This window comes from Botrytis cinerea, chromosome 11, assembly GCF_000143535.2.
Source record: "Botrytis cinerea B05.10 chromosome 11, complete sequence".
NCBI classification, from domain to species: domain Eukaryota; kingdom Fungi; phylum Ascomycota; class Leotiomycetes; order Helotiales; family Sclerotiniaceae; genus Botrytis; species Botrytis cinerea.
In genome coordinates this window covers 1,595,117-1,613,994 of record NC_037320.1, presented here as the reverse complement: position 1 = coordinate 1,613,994, position 18,878 = coordinate 1,595,117, and the positions used below count along the sequence as shown (strand labels likewise).

The 18,878-nt window shown below is 45.3% G+C and overlaps 5 protein-coding genes across 7 annotated transcripts; 3 read left to right on the top strand and 2 right to left on the bottom strand.

The window, feature by feature from the left end:
* Positions 1-58: 58 nt before the first annotated feature.
* Positions 59-3,793, top strand: BCIN_11g04350 (hypothetical protein). 2 transcript variants are annotated; one of them, XM_024696013.1, is made up of 3 exons: positions 59-398; positions 448-933; positions 1,025-3,793. In XM_024696013.1, exons 2-3 carry the CDS (start codon positions 849-851, stop codon positions 3,520-3,522), a joined length of 2,583 nt encoding a protein of 860 aa, XP_024551815.1. In that variant the 5' UTR covers positions 59-398; positions 448-848; the 3' UTR covers positions 3,523-3,793. The 2 variants fall into 2 exon arrangements, with proteins under 2 accessions (XP_024551815.1, XP_001558502.2); XM_001558452.2 differs by having other exon boundaries at positions 59-933.
* Positions 3,794-5,981: 2,188 nt separating this feature from the next.
* On the bottom strand, positions 5,982-7,406 carry BCIN_11g04340 (hypothetical protein). The gene has a single exon (XM_001558453.2). The coding sequence runs from the start codon at positions 7,089-7,091 to the stop codon at positions 6,417-6,419; it is 675 nt and encodes a 224-aa protein (XP_001558503.1). The 5' UTR covers positions 7,092-7,406; the 3' UTR covers positions 5,982-6,416.
* Positions 7,407-11,946: 4,540 nt separating this feature from the next.
* On the top strand, positions 11,947-13,928 carry Bcspt15. Of its 2 annotated transcripts, XM_024696012.1 has the most exons (5): positions 11,947-12,416; positions 12,651-12,939; positions 12,998-13,085; positions 13,141-13,555; positions 13,607-13,928. In XM_024696012.1, the coding sequence occupies exons 2-5, from the start codon at positions 12,704-12,706 to the stop codon at positions 13,621-13,623; spliced, it is 756 nt and encodes a 251-aa protein (XP_024551814.1). In that variant the 5' UTR covers positions 11,947-12,416; positions 12,651-12,703; the 3' UTR covers positions 13,624-13,928. The 2 variants fall into 2 exon arrangements, with proteins under 2 accessions (XP_024551814.1, XP_001558505.1); XM_001558455.2 differs by having other exon boundaries at positions 11,947-12,939.
* Positions 13,929-14,091: 163 nt separating this feature from the next.
* On the bottom strand, positions 14,092-15,803 carry Bcdao2. The gene has a single exon (XM_024696011.1). The coding sequence runs from the start codon at positions 15,648-15,650 to the stop codon at positions 14,304-14,306; it is 1,347 nt and encodes a 448-aa protein (XP_024551813.1). The 5' UTR covers positions 15,651-15,803; the 3' UTR covers positions 14,092-14,303.
* Positions 15,804-16,293: 490 nt separating this feature from the next.
* Positions 16,294-18,791, top strand: BCIN_11g04310 (hypothetical protein). The gene has a single exon (XM_001558457.2). It carries the CDS (start codon positions 16,343-16,345, stop codon positions 18,722-18,724), a length of 2,382 nt encoding a protein of 793 aa, XP_001558507.1. The 5' UTR covers positions 16,294-16,342; the 3' UTR covers positions 18,725-18,791.
* The last annotated feature ends 87 nt before the right edge of the window (positions 18,792-18,878 follow it).

Genomic DNA, 18,878 nt, shown 5'->3' with positions numbered 1-18,878 from the left:
CCATTCGCTCGCACCGGTATTACTAATCGCCTTTCCCCCTTGTCGTATTCGCTGTTCTGAATGCGTTTTCAAAGTGTGCAGCACCTATCGTACCATCGGAAAATTCTCCATTCATTGGGTCCATACCATAAAGATGAAGACGAGGAAATCAATCGACACTTCCAACGCTCCAGAAGACGAGGGAGAGGGAGAGGGAGAGGAAGAAGGATTCGAGCACATAAAGTATCTTTCATAAGGTTTTGCTTTGGGAAATCATGTCCCCATAATTGAGATCCGATCCAACGCCTAGGTACATTTTGGAGGCTCAAAACCAAGAGAAGGTTGTTGCTGCGACGACTGATTTAGCCTTCAGCCGATTATTGACTTCGGCGCGATAGCAATAGCACCAACCTCCACAGGTAGGTTGTACTGTGTGATTTGTATAAGAAAAACATTGACTGTTTGAAGGATACAAAGTTATACTTGATTCACTCCTTGTTACCATCAACTTTATCAAAATCACAAACCTATAAAAAGTATACGTTCCTATTGTTGTTGTTGTTATTATTGCGTGTCTCTCTTTACAGTCCCTTCGGCGGATAAACATTGTATTCCTTTTTACTTTCCCCTCCATAATTCATCATCATCCACTTCTATCCACGATATCCTAAGCAATACGCACGAATCACGCCTCGAGCCTCGAATTATATCTCAAACATTATCACAGATACTTGGAACTTCCACATTGGATAGAAACTCTGACGCAACACACCGCCAACAAATCCTCGCTACACTGCCATCGATACTTAAAGCTTCTCTGCCAAACTATATTTTTTTGAACCAACTTTCTTCAACTTCTCATTTTTGCAATGTTACTCAGAGGGAAATCTAAGGAGCCAACTGACCATAGTGTCACTCCTCCGGGGCCGTCATATATGTCAAACGATCAATTTGGTGAGCTCGGTCTATCTTCTCTTTTGTTTGTAGTTACAGGCAAAGCTCAAGGCCTTGAGAAATGATCTTGCTTCTTACTGACCGTCGACAGCGGACTACTTGGCAGATTTAAGAAACAATCGTGTGGCTCGCCCGAGTGGCGCAAGGCCTCCCCCTCCGAGTAAACGGCGACAGTCCAATTCGATATCATCGGTATCATCAGCGATCACCCCGCAGACGAATGCCCCACCAGAGACCCCAGCTTCTGTCGATCCTCAACCGCGGCCCGGAAGTTCATTTTCTCGCAGACCAACTCGAAATTCCGTTGGATCATATTCTTCGGTCAGCTCTAGAGCAGGGCGATCACTTGTTCAACCGCCATCTCAAGAGCTTCCTCTCAAACCTTCCGAAGTTGTCCCCAGTGCTACATATATCGAACGAGGTCTGAGATGGATGGAAAAGGAGGAGGCAGCGTCTCTGCGAGAGGCGATGGAGGATATGGATATAAAAGGAGAGCACGACGACGAGGTGCGGATCCATAAAGCTGCGCAAGAGGAAGCATCCGAGTTGGTCTACACGCACCAGTTTGGGTTTGGGGACAAGTTCAAAAATCCTGATGCGCCGTATCGATATAAAGACCATTTGAGGAAGAACAGTTATGCGCGTGCAAGGACTCAGAGTGTTGGACGAATCGGTGGGCCTGTTGTGGCTACGGAGCTTGCCAGAGATGCAGTTCCAAGAAAGGACTCGATTGGGAGCGACGAAGAAGGAGCAAATAAACCCGTAACTTCAAGGCCTTCCTCCCCATTGAAGAACAGTGTTACTTCAGAACCAACGTTAAGTGGATCCCTAGATACCGGTCGAGATGCAATGGCTCAACACGCTACCAAAACTTACGGCAGTATTAGCCGACCACAGAATGGAAAAAGATTGAGCGGTGGCGGCAAGAGAAACATTAGCGGCGAAATCAAAGGCAGCTTTACTGGTGAACAGATTTGGGAGGAACCCCAGCAAGAAAGCACGAACGATTCCGATCGTGGTCGACCCTTGGATGGTCGCCCAGCCTCTGCTCTACAAATCAAACCTCGGAATCCCCTCAATCGTGTTCAATTTTCGGGAGATGTCCCACGATCCAATAGTACCCCGCCTGAAATCACCAAAAAGCTATCCACAACCGAGATATATAAAAATCCACCAACACAGTCAAGGAATCCTGTATATACTGCAAACACGCCCCCGGAAAATGAACCAGATCCTGAGAAGGAAGAGACTCCCAAAAAGAATGGTGTTGAGATCAGAGGTGATGATATACGTCAAGCGACAAGTATGCGTCTTAGTGATCGCAGTCCCAAACTCCCCACGCCCACTGCAGTCAGTGATAAACCTGGCCGTCCAATTGTAAGCTTTGACAAAAATTGGAAGCCGCAAGAGGCTGATGACAAGCCAGAAGTGCGAAGAAGATCGCCGTTCGATCGCCGGCCAAATAGCCAAAAGCAAAGCCTACCTGCTCGATCAGGTCCGACGCCTATCCCATCAAACAAGGATTTTAGTGCACCGACCCAAGTGAGCGTTCCAGTTCCCAGTATAAGTGTCCCAGAATCAACACCGTCAGTCCCTACCATAAATTTTCCCGATTCCCCTCAAATTTCTATTTCGGCTCCTAGTGTTCCAACGATCATTGAACCGGGATCAAGCCCAACCAAGTCAGCACCGGCTGTACCAACGATAAATATTCCAACTATCAGTGAGCCAGTATCTCAGTCCGTACCTCAGATCCCCACAATTTCAGAGCCTGGTTCGTCACAATCAAAGGCAAGACCGCTTCCAGATCCCAAAACTGCCTCAAAACGCCCCAATCCGCGCCAAGCCCCCGCGCCAATTCCTCGAGGCCACTGGTCTCCCGCTGCAGGTAGTCGAGCCACAGCAACTTGCCACCAGTGTCAATTACCAATTGAAGGAAAAGTGGTAGCTCTCCGTGGTGTACCCGAACGTTTCCATCCGGAATGTTTTATCTGTTTCACATGTGGCACCGCTCTTCAAGACCTCGAAATTAGCCCCGAGCCCGCCGTTTCTCGCGCAGCACGTCTCGATCGAATAAAGCGGCGTGCACATGGAGAGACAATTCCGGATACCGAAGGTGAAACAGAAGCCGAAGACGGAGATGCTAGGTTACGATTCTATTGTCATCTCGACTGGCACGAACTTTATGCTCCTCGCTGTAAACACTGCAAAACCCCTATCATCGGTGAACATGCCGTCGCACTTGGGGAACACTGGCACTATGGTCATTTCTTCTGCGCCGAGTGCGGAGATCCTTTCGAACAAGGAATGACACACATAGAAAAAGACGGATATGCCTGGTGTCTCTCTTGCCAAACCAAACGTACAGAGCGCAAAGCCCCAAAATGTAAGCGATGTAAGAAAGCTGTTCTAGGTCAATACGTACAAGCACTTGGCGGTGAGTGGCATGACGAATGCTTCCGGTGTGGCCATTGTGCGGGTGGATTCGATGATGGGCAGATATTTCCTTGTCAGAGAGGAGACAAGGGGGAGGGTGGTGAAATAATTGTACTTTGTACGGGGTGCATGGAGAAAGAATTAAAGCAATGAAAGGTTGAATGACTGATGTGTATATGGTCGGATCTGTATTTCTTGTCTGTCGTTTTTCACTGAAGGTCTTGGGTGGATTGGGTGGTCGTTTTTATTTCATTGGTGATGTCTTTTGCAAGCATGAGCGATCGCGTTGGGTGCACAACAAGCAAGCATTTTCTTTTGTTCACATACATTCCTTTTGGGGGTATAGTAGTAATGAGAAATGGAAAGGATAAATTGACAGTATGCAATTTCTGATATGTGATGTAGATTATGTGTAATTATTCCAGTAGGCTCTTAAATATCCATCATCTGTGAGCATCTTGCCTAGCCATACGTTCAGCGACCAAGCAAAGAGTTGACATGATACTTTGTGTCAAAGCTATAACCATGAGTCAACGGACAGTATAATTCCTACCAGCGCTCGCGATTCCACTCATTGCTGGTTGCACATTGTACAAGATCTAATGTAGCAAGACCTCTCACTCATCACAAAGGAGAAAGGGGTAAGAAGGGTTTATTAATTTCCAGCATGACAAGACTTCCAAAATCTACAGAATATCGACAATAGGGGGGGGGAACTTCGTCGTCAGATAAATATAGTTAGTATATACAGAATAAATGAAAATTGTAGGATACTCTGGTTGTTTGTAGTTTTATGTTTTAGTGCTGGTGCTGTTATTAGGAGGTGGGAGGTGGGAGATGGGGGAAGGGAGAAGTGAATCTCTTTTGTGTGTTTTGTGCCAGGATTTCTAGAGGGAGGTGGTTGGTTTGTGGGAGGGGGAGTTAGAGGTTGGTGTGTGGGGAAGAGGGGAAGAGGGGAGGATGGGTTGGTTGGTTAAGGGAGGGTAGATTGTGGAGGAGTGAGGAGTGAGGAGTGAGGAGTGAGAAGATGAGACGGACATGTGGATAGATAAATCAACAGGACTAGTATTTTAAATTAGAGTGAAAATTAAGGAAATAGATGGATTTTGTTATGTAACTGGAATACATCAAGATTACTAACCACACACTTTTTCTTTTTTTTTTTTTTTGTAGAGGGGTGATGGTTAATGATTGCACGAGAGGGGGGAGTGGAGTCGATAGTTGTTTCGGGGAGGTATGAGGAAGATGGGATAGAGTATATGTATATGTGTATATATGTGTGTGTGTATTGGATTTATAAATGAAAGTTGGATTTGGATTTGGATACTGTGTATGGGAATTTTTGGGTAATGGGAAGGAAGGGGTTGTGTGGATGTGGTTGTGGATGTGGATGGAAATATATAATTGTTGATGAGGAGGAGGAGGAGGAGGAGGAGGAGGAGGAGGAGGAGGGAGAGGTGGGAGATCTAGAGGAGAGATGGATATATAGATAGCTATGTATGGGGTGTGAGATGTGGATGTGAGTATGAGTATGAGTATGAGTATGAATATAGAAACCTAGCGATAGGTAGTTTGATCAAGCGGAATATAATAGGGCTGATGTGTATATAATCTGCAATATAGATTCTACATGTTATATATCAAGTTGTCTTTTCTCTAAGACTCGAGGGAGCTGGTGGTGTAGTATGTAGTATGTACTATATATACAAAATAAGCAATCAGAAATAACATCCATATCTATGTATTGCGGGAAGCACCCGAGTCTCACGTAGCCGATTTGTAGTGGAGGTAGTTTAGAGAGTGACTTGGTAGTTTTTTTTTTGTTTTTTTTTTGTACGCTTTGGGGGCTTTGTAGTTTGTATGTGCAGTCTAATTAATTAAACTAGGTGTTTTCTTTATTGTATTTGTATAGGATAAGAATACTACGACCTGGCCGTGGGTGGGAGATGGTTGTATGGGAATCGAATGGAATAGGATAGGATAGAAGATTCGGTAATGGCGAGTATGATTATATATATCACTGTGGTGTGTGTTATTGTATCATGTCATGTCATGTCATGTCATATCATATCATAATTTCCTGATCACTGTATTGCAGACATACTACTATATATTAGAGATCAGAACAATAAACGATATGAAGAGTAAATCTCATGTTGACTTCTGACTTTAGAGTCTTATGATTCATTCATTTAACTCATATATGATGATGAGAATATTTTCGACACATTGAGATAGAGGATTTGGAAAGTTGCGAGCCTTGATTGATAGAGAGAGAGAGAGAGAGAGAGAGAGAGAGAGAGAGAGAGAGAGAGAGAGAGAGAGAGAGAGAGGTAGATGGAGATACTCAAGAGTATGGATTTTATTTCACTTCACTGCATCGCCACCAGTGACAAAATAAAGTATAAAATCTTGTGTCTAGGAAGCTCAAGGGTGGAAAATAGAGTTGATGATGGATGCCAGGAGAGCAAAAACTTGAAAATGTGAAAATGTGAAACCAACACCCGAGAATGCGAGGATTTTTATCGAGTTACCCTGTCAGCGTGTATACTATGCAAGGTATCTAGCATAGTAGTCTCGCTTCATAGAAGAAGCAAACCCTCTCGCTTAATGCACAAACTCGGGGGATTTAGAGTCGATTGTTCTTATTGTCTGTGGTGGAACTCGTAGGGTTGTATGGATCCATTAGATGTTATATCTATGTTATATGTCTGGGAGAATGAGGAGAACGGTCGCTATGGCCATTCAATTCATGTTCTCGTAAACTATCTTGATGATTTTAAAGAAAGAAGATTTCGCCATATCCTAGACTGGTCTCCGCCCATGGAAACCCGTATTTCAAGTGATACGCTCTAGCGTTTCTGTCTCAGAACCAATTGTTCGTTGTGGCGAATCGCGTGGAACGACAATCAAAGTACTCCTCAGTTCACTTTCCATTGATAATTGGCATTTTCCAAAGACGGGAAAGTTGCTCATGGAAGGAAATGCGTTTATATCAATCAAGGGATTGAAGACAGCCATAGCATCATCGATCTATGAAAAGAAACTCAACCACGATATCTAGCCAATTCCTCCTCATATCTTCTCAAGTCCTTCGTTGCCATCTCCTCATACACACTACGTTGCCCCACACTCAACGCCCTCCACTCCTCGCCCAATAATATGCCAAGTTGTCCGAATGAAAGTGCAGGATTCTCCTGGCGAACTCTATCATGTTGATCGTTGGCGTAGAACATGTAAGCGCTGATACCTCGTTTAGGCGCACTGGGATCTTTCCTCTTATTTTGAAGACTGATACGTTGAAAATGTCTTGCTAGGTTGGAAGGTGTTGATTGGGCTATGTTTGGGGGCATGGTAGTTTGCACTTGTCTTTCGTGCACTAAGTTTTGCATTTCGGATAAGTTGAGTTGTGGTTGGTGAACATAGGGGTCGGTGGGTGCTGCGGAGATGGATGGGATCGATGAGCTATTGCGAGTGGGGATCTCATGGTTTAAAGGGCCTGAAATCAGAGTAGGAGTGATACGCATCTTGATTTTAGGAGGGGTGATTGAGGAGGGTGAAAGATTGCTGGGGATTGATTGTTCCTCGGTATCTTCACGGTTGGTAATATGAGAGGTAGAAGTTTGTTCTGTTCTGGCTGGAGCTTGAGAGTTTGTAGGAGAGTGATCTTTTAGATTAGCACTCTTGCTAGTGTCGGTAGAGCAACTCGAGTCTGCGTCCATTTTGATATAATATTGTCAAAGATATCCGTATATATATATATGTGCGTGTGCGTGTGTGTGTGTGTGTGTGTCTCCCGATTGAAGAATCAACTTGGTATGTTACCTGGCTCGATGATTTTCACCCCCAAGTCTCTGTAGTGAACATTGCAGACGATAGACATTCCTCTAGTCTTTATACTTGATTCTCAGGTAGTCTCTCACCATCTGCATCTGGGCTGCAGCCTAGTTTGGTGTTGATCTGTGCACGTTGTCAACCTGAAATACACCTCGTGACTACAAGGGTACACTGCTATTGTGTAGGTACACAAATTGACCACATTTGACGTTCATGAAGAAGTTGAACAAGAGATTATCGGGAAGAAGATGCTTCATTGTCTATCCTAGCTGAAGGATGATTGGCGCAATATGATCTCCACTTGGAATCTGGAGGTAGGTCGTATCAAGAGAACATACTGTGATATTCAGTATTGACTACAGATCCATCAAGTCGTGTGAATTTGCGATCTCACACTGTACCATCTGGAAGAATGTTCAACCCAATTTCAACATGCAACTCCATCCCAATACTCAACCGCATCCCCCAGCTCACCCTGGTCTCACTATCCAAACCCATCCTAAACGCACCACCAATCCATTCAGCTATCTCAAATCTCACATCTCAACTCACATCTCAACTCACATCTCAACTCACATCTCAACTCACATCTCAACCCCCATCTCAACCCCAAACCCAACTCCCAGCTCACAACCAGCCAGCCAACATACAACAACCAAACCCATCTTACCACCCCAAGCCCACCTTGCCAGAAACCCTATTGCACCGATTCAAACACCCAATCGATAGATGCATACCTCAAGAGATCCAAATATGACGTTATACCTAACCTACCTACCTACCCACCAACAGACAGATAAACCGACACCGCGAATGCGAGTAGGAATCGAAATTCTTCCTGAGCTCTTGTGTGGGGGGTGAAGAGGTGTATACAAACCAATTAAGATATATTACATGTCGTAACATCGTAATATCATCAAGTATAGTTAAATATAAACATAAACATATAAATAAGCATAAGCATAAGATCCCCCCCAAAAAAGCTTAGCTACTCATACACTGCAGTCGTCAATCCATTCGCACTCGGTAAAGAATATTAGGCGTGGAGGTGCAGTTTGTGTAGTACCGTGCGTGCAGTGCAGTGCAGTCGCACACATTGGATTCTCAAGGATGCTTTTGCTCGATGCTCTACTCGGTCACATCCTATATTGACCAGGTATGTTTTTGATATTTGGGCGAAGAATGATGTTTGTATGTGTGTGCATATATATATACCTATATATATATGTGTGGAATGTTATTTTATCGGTATGTAGGTATGTGGATTTGAGGGTATGGGTATGGGTATGGGATGAGTATGGATGGGTATAGATAGAGATAGAGATAGAGATATAGAGAGAGAGATTACTACCAACTCCGCATAACAACACATCTCCATCATTCCAGCGTATTTACATATTTTCTCGATCGATAGATAGGACGACAGAGGGTAATACATAGATAGATATAATAGGCATTCAAAGAAAAGGAAAAAGGAAAAGGAAAAAGGACGGAATAGCGAATCGACGATTCACAAGATGGGTTTACGTATATTCTAGATTCCCCCAAGCCAAGGCCGGCAACTGATTTTATGTCATTCTTTCATCGAGGATCGATTCGATAGAAGATACATAAAAGATAGATGGATAGATAGATGGATAGATAGATGGATAGTATTGTGATTGCTAATTACTCACTCACAATCACCACCACCAATCAAGTCAGTAAGCACGCAAGCACGCAAGCACGCAAGTCCCACTAGCGGAAATAATGAACACTATTTACGCAAGTAGGGAGGGAGGGAGGTAGTGCTTCACGTTATGCATCATAGTATAGTATAGTATAGTGAAAACATACTCGAGACATAGAAAAGTTTGACATTCTTTTTTGAGTGATGGATTGATTGTCCCGATGTCACGCATGGCATGATATAACATGATATGACGTCGCGTCGCGAGAGATTTCTTATTTACCACTATTTTATCTACTCCCAACTATTTATTATTCATCGACAGAGATGATTACGAGCATGGATCCAATTATTATAGGTACCTAGGTAGGGAGGGAGTGGACACGAAATTACGATGGGCGTATTCATTAACGAGAACTAATAATGGTGGTGATGATAATCAAGATTATAGAGGTCCATTTGGTGATGCGTACCCACGAATATTATCATACTAGGTATCTATATATACGCACCGCGTCATATTGGATTTGTCGCCCCCAAGTTCCAACCCAAGCACCCCACTATTTTAAAGGGGGAAGAAGTGTGAATAGTAGTGAGTGGTAAGCGGTAAGCTTAAGCTTAATAAGTGACTAGGTGGTGAGGTATGTTGAGGCAGTAGCAGAAAGGCTAATTGAAATCGTGGGGGAATGTTATTTGTATGTATGTATGCATGTATGTATGTATCAAATCACATCACATCACATCACATCTCCGGACACCACTCCACTCCATCCAAACAAGACGCGTACCTCCATCTACTTCATACCGCATCCGTCCAGATAGACAGACGCCCGTGAGATATAACATTGGTGGGGAGGGGAGAGATCAAATGTGCAATACCGACCTACCTACCCTAGGGCCTTTATTTACAAGAGAATTAAACCTTTCGATAAGGAAAACCATCCGTGCGTTTCCGCTTGGCATAGACACATCCTCGCAGCACTCATCACCACCGAGAGCAAAAGGTAAGCTCGAGCCTGAAGTAAAATGAAATCCGTCATTTATTTTTCATCTATTTTTCATTTGCAACGGCGATCATACCAGAGACTATGCTTGATCTGGAGGGGGGTGGTGCTTGCGTGCATGGTGATTCGTGCGGTGAGGTTGGTGGTTGGTATGTATCAATATCGTTGGTAATATCGACATGGCGAGGGATGATTGTCGCTGGGAGGATGGGTTTCGTTATCGTCTAGGTATTTCGTATATATCGTATTGTTTTGATTGTGTGTCCGATCCGAGGTACGGGTATCGCTAGCGACTAGTATGGCAGCCAGCGAGCCTCGGGATGGCATGGGAAGGGAAGGGACGGCAAGGCAAGGCAAGGCAAGGCAAGGCAAGGCAAGGCAAGGAAGGATATAAAGTCAAAAATGCGAAAAGTTTATTTCCATGGTAAAGTATGTATGTAGTGTCGTACTCTCGCTACCTATGATGAATTATGATGAATTCTGATGAATTCTTGGTGACGTGATGTCCCTCTCTCTTCCAAGCTTTCTTTCTCTGCTTTCTTCTGTGGCCCGCCCAGTACGTTGCCTCGTCACCAACAAAGGAAGGAAGGTAGGTCAATGGAAATAAACATCAGTGTAAATGTGATTGTGGCGTCATTACCTAATCCAGACATTCACAAATGAATCAAGAGACACAATCGAGGCTGGTGGTTGATGTGTCTCGTCTTCTTCTTCTTATGCACAGACGCATATACGCGCACACACTCACGCACTCACGCACTCACACATTCACCACCCTCCAAAGAAAGAAAAAGCATTGCGCCTCTTTCTTGCTGCAGTACAACTTTAATAACTGTGACTCACACCTTTCTCTCTCTCTCTCTCTCTCTCTCTCTCTCTCTCTCCAATTTATCCGCACCAATGCATACGATGCACACGAGTTGTGCACGTATCAAGGGATAACTCAGCCTTCCCAACCTGCTCAACCTGGGAAGAAATCGTGATGCATATTCTTATGCAAGTAATTAATATACCTACATCGTACATCGTCGGAAGGCATAAATATATGTGATCTATCATTTTTCTCTGGATGTCTGTGTCATGAAGAGGCTCAGTGAGTCAATATCAATATTGACGTGCGCATCCCTACCTAGATACGGCATGCACACTGTACAGACTCTGGAGGACGACACATGCACATACGTGCTGTCGAAATGTCCATTTCCAGACAAAAAGAAAAGGAACCGAAGCAGAGGCCAGATCATCACTTATTGGAAGTTGGGCACAAGAAAGCGGATACCTGGGAAAAAGGGTCAAACCGTCAAGAGGCTTTTGAACGCGCCCAGATTCTCTTCACTATTTGTATCTAAAATTTCACTAGCCACGGCGCTACCAGAATGGTGGAATGGTGGAATAATGAAAATCTCTTTCTCTGACTGGTGATTGGTTCTGCATCGTACCCGGATTGTTCGCCTCTTTGCTCTGGTTTTTTTTCCCCCACGAAACCGGCTGCCGTAATGACTTCTGCTACTTGTGGTCAATCTTTTTTTCTCTCCTGCTCTTCCTCTTCTCTCTCCCCCCTCCACCTGCAGGCGATGTCAAGGTCACGATAACTGTGCCACCAGAGGGGTGGTGTTCAATCATACATTGATTCCATCGCTTCCACCGACGACAGATCGACTCTCGTGATTTGCCATGCGAACGGGAGAGGCGATGGGATGGGCACGACGATAAAGGCAACGAAAAAGGAGACCTCCCTCTCGAGTGTAGTGTCAGACGCTGTTGCAAGGACGCGTTGCCAACGTGATGGAAGTGACTCCTATTTTTTCCTATTTTTGACGCTCCTTCTTTCCTTCTTCTCTCCCTGAGTCCTTCGTAAAAAGATTTCGCTGGTGTTGGTTTCAAAGTAGGGTAGATCGCTGTAAGCAACGTTCTCATTGGCCGATAACGTCGCACTTTCCTCGCGCCGAACGTGATATAAAGGATTTAATTATGGGTTCCCTCAACAGCACGGGCGTGCACAGAGACCAAAGTGGCATTTCCCTTCTCTTATAAATACAATCGTTGCTGCCACATTCAAACAAATTTGAATTCTCTCCGGTCCCGCTTTATTTCGGTTGTTCGTAATCTTACTCAATTTTACGATTTCAACCACAACCACATCCACATCCACATCCCACCATCCGTTCAATCTACCACACAACGTTAGAACAAACCTTCCTCCTCCTCCACCCCACGAAAATACATTGCCCTTGATTGTGCAAAGTATCATACATTCCTTTAATAATAAACCCCGTCCTTTGCGACCTCGATTTGCTGTCGTGATTCACCTCGCGACTCCATCTCACTTGAACCTGGGTCCTTGTCGCATCTTCGCAGCAACAACAAGACCTTCGGAAACAAGAGCTTGCTATTCACACCCTGATAACAAACATCAGCCAGTGATTGCTCGGACTTCGACTCTCGATCATCATTTGGATCTTCCAGTCACTCACAAAGTCATCTTCGTCGAGCAGCAACTGTAGGGGAGACATTGAGTTGTTTATCTCCCACAAACGGTACGGCTTTTATTTACGTCGGCGATTATAAACACACCTTTATAGCCACATCCCTCTATCCCCAATCTCTTCTACTGCCCTGCCTCACCGGCGGCTACTTTCGAGTTACGCTTTCACATCAAGATACGCTGTCTCGAACGTCTGCTGTACCCGTGAACCTTCACGATCCTTGGCAGAAAAGACATTCACTCTTATCGCTTGCCGATTGCGATCTAACATTTTACATACAAATAGATCTGCTCACTATCCACAAACACTTCTTTGAATAAACAAACATCGAAGCCAATATGGATTCCATTCAGACACATCCTTCTAGTGCCGTTGACGCTAAAAACTTCATCGCGCCCGGCTCACTGTCTTTCCCCGGCGGTGCTGCCGATATCACCCCGCCATCTACTAACGAGGCTGTCGCTGGAAAGCAGCAGGTCACACCTGCGGCTCCCGTCGCTGCCTCACCACCTGCGACCCCAGCTGCCACCCCCGCTGCTACCCAAGGTGTCAGTGGAATTGTTCCCACGCTACAGTATGTATAACCCTTGTGCCTCATTATATTTTTCATGAGGCTTATCTTGCATGTAAAGAAACATCGTTGCCACAGTCAACTTGGACTGCCGTCTTGACTTGAAGACCATCGCACTACATGCAAGAAACGCGGAATACAATCCAAAGGTGACTACTGATTCTAGGCTTGCTATCTAACATTTCGTTTTGCTAACCTGCCCAGCGTTTCGCTGCGGTTATCATGCGTATTCGCGATCCCAAGACTACTGCCCTGATCTTTGCCTCGGGCAAGATGGTTGTCACTGGTGCAAAGTCAGAAGACGATTCGAAATTGGCGTCCCGTAAATACGCTCGTATCATCCAAAAGCTTGGTTTCAACGCAAAGTTCACCGATTTCAAGATCCAGAACATCGTTGGTTCCTGCGATATCAAGTTCCCCATTCGCTTGGAAGGACTTGCTTCGCGCCATATGAATTTCAGCTCTTACGAGCCTGAATTATTCCCTGGTCTCATCTACAGAATGATGAAGCCTAAGATCGTTCTTTTGATCTTCGTCAGTGGCAAGATTGTCTTGACGGGAGCAAAAGTTCGTGAGGAAATTTACCAAGCTTTCGAGATGATCTATCCCGTGCTTCAAGGTAAATATTTACATGCCTCTCTATGCATGCTTTTGCTAACATCACCCAAAGATTTCAAGAAGGTCTGATTCAGTTCAGATGTACCACCACTTTTTTACATTGTACAACATTATTTCACGATCTTACGAACATTAACATGCATGGTAGGCGTATCACAGGGGGGAAAAGAGTCAAAGAAGGGACTCATATATTTGTGCTTTTCAGCATGTTTGCGCGTGACTAGTCCTGATAGACTGCGAAACATCGTCTTTGACGGATGGCATTGGTGCGCAGGTCCTGCGATGCCGTCATTAATTGCTACTTCTCTTCTGATAAAGCAAGTATTCAAAATTGCCTTGGTTGGTACATTTTACATCAAATAATAAAGAAAACATTAGTTTTTATATACAGATTGTGTGCGTAATGTCTATGTGATGATTCTTGTGACGCAATCGAAATAGAACCAGACTGGAGAGAGTTGAAATGATTCGAATGTAGCAGCAACGATTCTACCTATAAGAGATGGGAGGTTCACCAGATTCTACTACACTGTGTGCATGTACACTAGGATGTTCGTGACAGTCTACATGACATCTGTATATGTGCCGCCTTCACCATCGAATCCCCTATATCAGCCTTCGCTATCTGACTACTCTCAATCTAGCCATACTGTGTGTCAAAAGTGAACCATGCCGTATATCGTCTAAATCTAATTCCGCGATTATTCATACACACATACATCACAGACAAAAACACATCCAAACCCCTCCTACTTACAAAGTTTCTCCCCTCTTGGGCCCGCCCGGCTCCCATCGTCTGTCATCCCATCCCATCCCTCCGTCACCTTCCAACCCCACTTGTTTTCCCACACCTCATCCTTCCCCTCCATCACATCGACAATCTTCTCTCCAAGCACGGGGAGGAACTTAAATCCATGTCCGCTACCACCAGTCGCTAAAAATACACCTTTGAGACCGAGGCCGCCGCTACTTTGCGGTTTGTCGCAGTAGGTGATGAGGAATTCGCCGGCGGGCGTGTCAGTGTACCAGCACACTCTTGTGTGTGAGAAGGGACGGGGAGGGAGATCGGGGAGGAATGTGTGGAGGGCTACTGCGGCTTCCTTTTGGAAAGAGACAGGGACGCAATTGCTGGGGTGATCATAAGTTGTTTGGGGGAGAGAGACGCTGATCATCTCGCCAGAGGAGGAGGGGTGGGGATGGGGAATCATGGTTGGGTTTGAGTATCCGTGGGCGTGGCGTGCGATTTTTAAAATGTTGTTCCGTGGTGGGAGGATAAAGTAACCGGTAGCCATGTTGAGAAGCACGGGGATGTCTTTATATCTTTCCTGTTCTTCATCTGTGATATCAATATATAGCAAACACTGTCCGCTAGAATGCACCTGGGAGCGCAGATCGAGGAATTTGGCACTCCAGGCCCCAGCTGCGAGAATCGTGAGGCCGGCAAAGTATTGAGTACCAGATGCAGTGTTGGCTCCAAGAATCGTGCTTTGATCGGGCGAGAAGATGAGCGATGTGACTTCCGAGACGATGAATTTGACACGTTCGTCAGCAAGCTTTTCAACTTCTTTTCGTAGCCAGACTAAGGAGGCTCCCGCATCAGCCCATCCTGATCGTCGGTTAATATATCCCCATTCTCCACTCCCTGGTCCTACATTGAAGAGTTTCTGTATAGCCTCTGCTGAGGGTAATTCCAAGACCCCGTCTGTGTCCCCGGCTTGTTTCATCAAATGTTGGACATTTGAAAAGCTTGATCGTACGTATCCTTGCCCGCTGTTTTCATATGAGGTGTCGCAGGTTAAACATAAACCACTTTCGGAGTATCGGCCCTGGCCACCAAGTTCATCATCGCCTGTCTGCCGCCATTGCTTCTGGGCAGAGTCCGCAAGTTCGGCATAGAGAGGATCGCCATAGTCTGCTCGGATGATGCGCGAGGAATCGACGGAGGAGGCATCTGGAGCAGGAAAGGAAGAGCGATCGAGGAGAGTTATGGTTGTATTTTTGTACTCGGGCCTCTTTAGAAGGGCGAGGGCGGTGCTTAGAGAAAACACACCGGTGCCGATTATGAGAATTGACGAAGGGGGGGTATAGGCTGTCATGGTGGAAGAGTAGTGAAGCAAAGTGGATTCGCAGTGTGAACGGGTGGAAGGTGTGTGATAACGAATGGACGATAAGAGAAAAGTCACTTAAATTCTGGGGAGCATATCACAAACTATGAAAATCTGGATAAGTAGATCGACGAGAAGGAAATCCAAAGAGAAAAGTCTATAACTTTCCCCAAAGACAAATACTTATAGTGGGGGTAGAGGATCCCCAGAACCTTGAAGAAATTTGGCAACTGCACCAAATCATAGGATACATAATCAAAAGAAGCTAGAAAATAACGCGGCCCACCAGCACGGCATTTCCATGTTGAGTATGTGACTGCGAAATCCATACTTCGGACTTGGAGCGATGATTCATTTTCGAAGAAAGAAATGATTTTATCTTTGGATGTCAGTATGATTCCATTCTGCGCGGAATTTTGATGTTTGGTTGCTGATTATCATTGAGAGGAGAAGTTATGGAGCAGCTCAGACCAATAATTTTCGGCAATTAAGACAAGCTGACCTTAGTAAGCGCTCCAGCGAAAGGCGCATGTCAAGCTTTAAGCCAATCAAACAAACTCGCAGCCTTGTCGCAACAAGTATCGCGCCTTGCACACTACCATCACTTGCGTGCACGTATTTCTCATCCTCTAAAGAATATGCCAATTATAGTCGCATGTGGGATTGGAGAGTAGCACTGAAAAATGACTTCGAAAAAGATCATCGAGTTTCCAGATGTTTCGAACAAGCTTCAAGCTCCTTCCAAGAAATCGTTGTTCGAGAGGCAGAAAGCAGATGCAGAAGCTAAGAGGTTGAGGGAGGAGGCAGAAACGAAGGCTGTATATGACGATTTTGTGAAAAGCTTTGACGATGAAGATGACGCGCCTGCAGCTGGGACTGATGGAATGGGAGGAATGGGCGGCATGGGAGGAAATAGACATTTTGGAAGAGGAGGGTTTAGTAGTGGAATGGGAAGAGGAGGATTTGCGCCACGAGGGGGACCAGGGATGGGTAGTGGGCCTGGGAGCTTAGGACCTTTACCCGGGAATATGAGCAGTAATGCTTTACCAAAGAAAAGAACATTCGAAGGCTTCGCCCAAAGCTCCTCGCGCAGAGACGACAGAGGCCCATTTGCGTTTGACGACTATAGTCATGATGGACCTGCATCAAAAGCCCTCAAGACATTCGACCATGACGAAGACAGTATGGGGACCAGCAGAGACGAGGAGAGAGCTGTGGCAAAACCCACCCTGCGACTGGCATCTCTACCTCCTGGCACCTCACCTGCCGTCATTAAAGCTTTACTTCCTACAAACTTGACAGTCGATGCTGTCAGAATCATACCACCTTCTGGGCCAACCTCGTTTACGGAAAGAAAATCTATGTCGGCGATCGTCACATTGGCCAAAGATACCCCTGCGAATGACATTGACACAACGGTCAACTCGCTACAAAACAAGTACTTGGGATTTGGATATTATTTGAATTTGCATAGGCATTTGTCATCAGCGGCGATTTCAAATTCTACGCAGATTTCAAACATAGGGAGTGCAGCGGCCTCGCAACCTTTCGGCGCCAAACCAGTCAATCCACCAGCAGCTCGCGGAGGGTTTTCAGGGATGTCTCATCGAGGGGGTTTTGCTCCCCCTACCTCTTATAACAACACGCCTCAATTGAGCCGATCCACACTTTTTGTTCCAGTTCAAACACCGCAGGATATCAAAGAGTTAAAACTTATCCACAAAACAATTGAATCGCTTCTCACCCATGGACCAGAGTTCGAAGCGCTCTTGATGTCACGCGCTTCCGTGCAGCGAGAAGAGAAATGGGCATGGTTATGGGATTCGAGAAGTACAGGTGGTGTTTGGTATCGATGGCGATTATGGGAGGTGTTGACAGGTTCGCAATCCAAAAGAGGGCAAGGAAAATACCTTCCACTATTTGAAGGCTCTTCGGCATGGAAGCAACCCGATCAACCTCTGGCATATGAATACACGACCCGTCTAGATGAATTTGTTTCGGATTCTGAGTACAACTCCTCCGACGAAGATGACTCTGGCGATGAGGGTGCTAGACGTCCTCCAATTGACCCTAACACATTAAACGAAGACGGAAAAGCATATCTGAACCCTCTCGAGAAGGCCAAACTCACACACCTTCTATCACGATTACCTACTAGCACTGGTAAACTACGAAAAGGAGACGTAGCTCGAGTCACTGCATTTGCAATCTCACATGCAGGTCGAGGAGCCGATGAAGTCGTTTCGGCAATTGTATCTAATGTCGAAAAGCCCTTTGCTTACACATCAGCAAATCCAGATCGGAAGAAGGATAAGGAGAGAGATAATAGTGGTGATGAGAAAGACGATAATGCTGAGGAGGAAGACACTAGTTCTGCGTCGCTAATAGGCTTATACATTGTGTCTGATATTCTATCAAGTAGTTCTACAAGTGGTGTTAGACACGCATGGCGCTACCGACAATTGTTCGAGCAGGAAATGCGGAGGAAAAAGACATTTGAGGGATTAGGAAGGATGGAGCGGAAAATGAAATGGGGAAGGTTAAGGGCTGAGAAGTGGAAGAGAAGTGTAGGGAATGTGTTGGGTTTGTGGGAGGGTTGGTGTGTGTTTCCACAGGAAAGCCAAGACGAATTCGGTAAGGTGTTCAGAGAACCTCCTTTATCGGCTGAGGAATTGAAAGAGTTAGAGGAAAAGGGCAAGGAGGAGAAGAACAAAGAGAAAAGTAAATGGAAAGCTGTGGAGGTGGCTCCAGAGGAGAAGGTTAAAGAGGAAACTGATGAAGGGGATTTGGATGGAGAACCGATGGTAGAAGATGATGAGGATGTAGATGGTGTGCCCATGGAAGAGGAAGATGTGGACGGAGAACCAATGGCAGATAGTGATGACGGTGGCGATCTGGATGGAGAACCTATGCAAGTACAAGAAGATGAAGTGGAGACGTATGAACCTCCTCCTGCCGTGGAAACGGCACCAGACCCAACAGTAAAGGTTGAAGAGTCTGCACCGCCAAGAAGAGCAAGACCGCGAGCAGTAGATATGTTTGCTGACTCGGATGATGAGGATTGAGTGGCAGAAGCCGCCTTTAGATTATGCTGATGTGTATTATGTCCAGAGGCAATATTATATAAATACAACATACCAAAATTTTCATTCATTCTCTCCATTGTTCTTGTGCTACTAAGCCCTGCTTACTTTTTGGGGGTCTTTTCAGAAAACATAA